The sequence below is a fragment of the Silene latifolia genome, chromosome Y (assembly GCF_048544455.1).
Source record: "Silene latifolia isolate original U9 population chromosome Y, ASM4854445v1, whole genome shotgun sequence".
In the NCBI taxonomy this organism is placed as follows: domain Eukaryota; kingdom Viridiplantae; phylum Streptophyta; class Magnoliopsida; order Caryophyllales; family Caryophyllaceae; genus Silene; species Silene latifolia.
This window is the reverse complement of record NC_133538.1, coordinates 199,495,913-199,501,134: the sequence shown is the minus strand read 5'-3', so window position 1 is coordinate 199,501,134 and position 5,222 is coordinate 199,495,913. Positions and strand designations below refer to the sequence as shown.

Here is a 5,222-nt window from a genome sequence, read left to right as displayed (position 1 = left end):
GAGGCTACATGGCATTCCAAAGACTATTGTGTCGGATCGGGGTTCTAAATTCTTAAGCTACTTTTGGAATACATTATGGAGGAAAGTGGGTACAAAGTTGCTGTTTAGTACCTCTCACCATCCTCAAACGGATGGCCAAACCGAAGTCACAAATCGAACATTGGGTACTTTGTTGCGTGGGCTTGTGAGCAAGACACAAAGGATTGGGATCTCAAGCTTTCTCATGCCGAATTTGCTTATAACAGGTCGCCTACTCATGCTACGGGTCATTCACCGTTTGAAATTGTATAGGGTATTAATCCTTACCTTCCTTTGGATTTAATTCCGTTGCCTAAAGATGAGTTGGTGCATAAAGATGCCGAGTCCAAGTTGAAAGCGATGTTGAAGCTCAATGAGCATGTCCGGGGCAGAATTGAGGCCGTGAATGCAGCCTATAAATGCAAGACAAGCAAAAATAAAAAGCAGAGGGTGTTCGAGGTTGGAGACTTGGTTTGGGTGCATTTGAGAAAGGAGCGATTTCAAAGCAAGCGTAAGAATAAACTCATGCCTAGAGCGGAAGGTCCTTACAAGATTGTGGGTCGAGTTAACAACAATGCTTACAAGGTTGAACTTCCCGGTGATTATGGTGTTCATGCCACTTTTAATGTTGGTGATCTCTCTCCTTACTTGGATGACGATGGCCTAGCTGAATTGAGGTCAATTCCTTTTCAAGGGGGAGGGGATGATGCGAACCAAGCTAATGACTCGGAGTTGGTTGATGAGCTGGACGAGCTGGTTGTGGACACTCACGGGGACCGTCTGATGGTGGCTCGTAATTTTCAGCCTATGAGTCTCAATTTTCCTTCCTTTGTGAATTTGCTAAGTATGGAATAGAGGAGTTGATGGTGGGCACGCATGCCAAGGGAGGACGGTCCAATATTATGTTTTTATTAGCATTTTTTAGATTATGTTTTTACAAAAATATCTTAAGCTTAATTAGTAGTTGTCTAAGTTCATTGAACTAGTAGCTTTAAGTGTTGTAATTAAGTGAAGAGTGATTGCTCAACTCTTCACCTTGCTTGGACCATTTGGACGGCAGCCTTGAGGGCTATATAATGCCTTCAAGTTTATGAATAAAATCATCCAGAAATTTGCTTAAACTAGTGTTTACAAAAATCGTTTCTTGCTTAGAAACAAAACTGATTTTGATTAGAACGCGATTCTAATTAAAATTCTCGAGTTGCTGATCAATAGGTCTTGGTCTCACTCACTTTGATCAAGTAATAGGTCTTGCTTGTTCAAAACACTATCCCTTATACACAAAAATCAGAACTGGTCGTACCTAGTACGTTCGGTTCACCAAAAACAGTCCGTTAATCTTAAAACTTTTCTTTTCTAAATTGATCAGTTTCAGGTCTGCGCGTACTTAGTACAAACAGTCCTCAGACCTGTCCAGTTCGTTCTTAATTCCGCTGCTCAGTTCGTATCAAACTCTCAAATACTAATACTCTCCAACTATTACTAGAAGTAGTAATACTAGAAATATTAGTAATATTAAGGTAGCATTTTTACTACATATCTAGTTAATATTAGTAGGAATTTTTGGGTTGAATCTTGGGTGCAACTTATTGGAGTGTCTTCTATACTTGGAGTCTTCGGAGGATCATCCATCATATTAAGCTCAAGAACAAGTGAAGGAAGGTGACCTTACTTGTGCCCATATTTTCGGACCTACTTACAATGTAAGGGACATTGTTTTTCTTATAAATCTCATATTTTGTTATGCATGCACTAGATATAATGAACAAATAATTAAGATGTTAATTAGTTCACTATTAGAAGAGTCTAATAAGAGGTATATAAACCCAACATTCCCGTGTTGCTGCATTACGGATCTCTGCTAGGAATGTTGCTAACACTTCTACGGAATCTCTACCCGAGTTTCCGGAGGTAAAATTTTTGTCCCCGTCCCACCGTACTCATTTTTTGAATTTGATGGAATGTCATTTGACCTCAACCCGTTTCTTGAGTCGACCTGCCCTAGAGACTCTTGAAATTTTAGCACCTGTTGTCGACCAGCTCAATGGGACGGGGATGTCGGGATTGATCATTAGAAAGGAGTTCACCTATAGGGCACTTACTTTAGAGTTTTTTTTTAGCTCTTTTGAATTTAGTCCCACGGCCTATGCGACAGCCGTATCAATGTAGATTTTAATATTGAGTTGAAACCTGGGACGGGACCTATTTCTAAAGCACCTTATAGAATGGGGCCTAAGGAATTGGAGGAATTGAAGAAGCAGTTGGTGGAGTTGCTAGATAAGGGTAATGTGAGGCCAAGTGTGTCACCTTGGGGTGTACCAGTGTTATTTTTTAAGAAGAAGGATGGTAGCTTGATATTGTGTATAGATTACAGGGAGTTGAATAATATGACGATTAAGAATAGGTACCATTTGCCTCGAATTGATGATTTATTTGATCAGCTGAGTGGAGTTGGAGTTTTCTCTAAGATTGACTTAAGGTCGGGTTACCATCAGTTGAGAGTTAAGGAGGAGGATATTCCTAAGACTGCCTTTAGGACAAGGTATGGATATTATGAGTTTGTGGTTATACCTTTTGGTTTGACTAATGCACCTATAGTATTTATGGATTTGATGAATATAGTGTTTAGTCCTTAACTTGATCAGTTTTTTGTCGTCTTTATTGATGATATATTGGTATATTCTAAGAATAAAGAGGAGCATGAGAAACATTTGAGGTTTCTGTTGCAGACATAGAGGGAGAATAATTTATATGCTAAATTGAGTAAGTGTGAGTTTTGGTTGAATAAGGTAGCATTTTTGGGGCATGTGATGTCAAAGGAGGGAGTGTCAGTTGATCCAGGTAAAATTGAGGCGGTGTCTAACTGGGAGAGGCCGAAAAACGTGGCGGGTGTGAGGAGTTTTCTGGGGTTCGCTGGTTACTACAGGAGATATGTGAAAGATTTCTCTAAAGTAGCTAACCCTTTGTCTGCTTTGATAAGAAAGGAGAACAGGTTTAAGTGGGATGAGAGTTGTGATACAACTTTCCTAACCTTGAAGGAACGCTAGACCACAGCTCCTATCTTAGCTTTACCTGAAGGGAGTGAGAATTTTGAGGTATATACTGATGCTTCAAATAATGGATTGGGGTGTGTGCTATTGCAAAGAGGGAATGTGATAGCTTATGCTTCGAGATAGTTAAAACCATATGAAGAGAATTATCCGACGCACGATCTGGAGCTAGGGGCTGTCGTGTTTGCTCTTAAATTGTGGAGGCATTATTTGTATGGAGCTACTTTCAAGGTATTTTCTGATCATAAGAGTCTTAAATATATTTATACTCAGAAAGAGCTTAATATGAGGCAGAGGAGATGGATAGAGTTGATTGGAGATTATGATATGGAGATAGTTTACCATGAAGGAAAGGCTAATGTGTTGGCAGATGCTTTAAATAGGAAGTCTGTTCATGCTTTGTGTTCAGCTATGTCACGTGTGAAGTTGCAAGATGAGTTAAAGAAAATGGGGATTTGTATGATAAGAAAAGGGGATTCAGTTAGGGACTTCACTATTGAGCCAGAGTTGTATGCTGAGATTAGAGAAAAGCAGAAAGGGGACCCGAGATTAGAGAAGTGGCGCACGCCCATGGTGGAGGGATGGCGTCACGGTTTTCCACGGGGGTAGATGGTGGTGTGAGGTTCGATGGGAGATAGTGTGTACCTGATGATGAGGAGTTGAAAAGGAAGATTCTGACTGAAGCACATTCTACACCGTATTCTGTGCATTCTGGAGGAGATAAATTATATAAAGATTTGAAGAAAATGTTTTGGTGGCCTGGGATGAAGAAGGAAGTTGCTGAGTTTGTTTCGAGATGTCTAGTTTGTCAAAGGGTGAAATGTGAGCATAAGAGACCACAGGGTAAGGAACAGTCTTTAGATGTGCCTGAGTGGAAGTGGGAGAGTATTTCTATGGATTTTATTGTTGGTTTGCCTCGTACTCAGAAGGGCAATAATATGATTTCGCTGATAGTAGATCGTCTGACTAAGACAGTGCACTTTATTCCTATGAAAGATAATTGGAGTAAGGCTGAGTTGGCTAAAGCTTATGTAAGAAATATTGTGAAGTTACATGGGATTCCAAAAGATATTGTTTCTGATCATGATTCAAGGTTTATTTCTAAGTTCTAGCAAGAGTTGCAAGAGTGTATGGGTACGACTTTGAAGATGAGCATTGCGTTTCATTCAGATACAGATGGACAGACTGAGAGAACTATTCAGAGTTTGGAGGATATGTTGAGAGCTTGTGTCTTGGTGTTTGGAGGCTCATGGGAAGAGAGGTTAGACTTGATAGAAACAGTTATCATGCTAGCATTGGCATGACATCTTTTGAAGCTTTATATAAGAAGAAGTGTAGGATTCCAGTTTGTTAGGACGACGTCACTGATGTCGTGACACTAGGGCCGGAGTTGTTCCAGCTGATGGTTGAGCAGGTACATGTAATTAGACAGAAGATGAGAGCTACACAAGATCGACAGAAGAATTATGTAGGTTTGAAGAGAAGTGAGATTGAGTTTGCTGTGGGAGACAAAGTATTGTTGAAAGTGTCACCAATGAAGAGAGTGATGTGTTTTGGCAAGAGAAGGAAGCTGAGTAAGAAGTACATTGGACCTTATGAGCTTTTAGATAGAGTTGGTGAAGTGGTATACCGTCTTGCACTACCACCAGCCTTGGCAAGACTTTATAATATTTTTCATTTTTCACAGGTGAGGAAATATGTGAGTGATCCTACTCATGTGTTAGCAGCTGAGACAGTTGAGATGGATGAGAAGTTGTCTTATGTGGAGGTGGCTAAGGAGATTTTGGACAGAAAGGTGAGGAAGACTAGATATAGTGAGATTGCGTTGGTGAAAGTTCTATGGTCTAATCATAATGTAGAGGAAGCTACTTGGGAAGCTGAATTGAGATAAAAGAAAAGTATCCTCATTTGTTTGCGTAAGGTATGTTGGTTAAGAGGACTTAACCTTTTCTTTTACAGGGGTAGAATATAATACCGCGTTTAATTTTGGTCATAAATGATAGTAATTTAACTAAGTGTGTGACGATTACCATTTAATTGTTTAGTTTGGGTAGTGAGGTGTGGTGAACTTCGGGACGAAGTTCTTTTTAAGGAGGAAAGACTGTAATACTCCGCATTTTTAATTAATAATTAATAATTAATAAATTATAATTT

At 39.6% G+C, this 5,222-nt stretch overlaps 1 protein-coding gene across 1 annotated transcript; it reads left to right on the top strand.

Annotated features, from left to right (window-relative positions):
- The first annotated feature begins 2,243 nt into the window (after positions 1-2,243).
- On the top strand, positions 2,244-4,959 carry LOC141629813 (uncharacterized). The gene is made up of 7 exons (XM_074442753.1): positions 2,244-2,615; positions 2,808-3,010; positions 3,452-3,641; positions 3,995-4,099; positions 4,181-4,329; positions 4,497-4,692; positions 4,756-4,959. The coding sequence occupies exons 1-7, from the start codon at positions 2,244-2,246 to the stop codon at positions 4,957-4,959; spliced, it is 1,419 nt and encodes a 472-aa protein (XP_074298854.1).
- Positions 4,960-5,222: the final 263 nt, after the last annotated feature.

Excerpts from the sequence above, each read along its gene's own strand:
- LOC141629813 (XM_074442753.1), top strand. The coding sequence starts at position 2,244 with ATGGGGCCTAAGGAATTGGAGGAATTGAAGAAGCAGTTGGTGGAGTTG. Across the intron at positions 3,011-3,451 it reads TTGATAAGAAAGGAGAACAG|GAAGTCTGTTCATGCTTTGT; the intron begins GTTTAAGTGGGA and ends TGCTTTAAATAG. Across the intron at positions 4,330-4,496 it reads GGAGGCTCATGGGAAGAGAG|ACAGAAGATGAGAGCTACAC; the intron begins GTTAGACTTGAT and ends ACATGTAATTAG.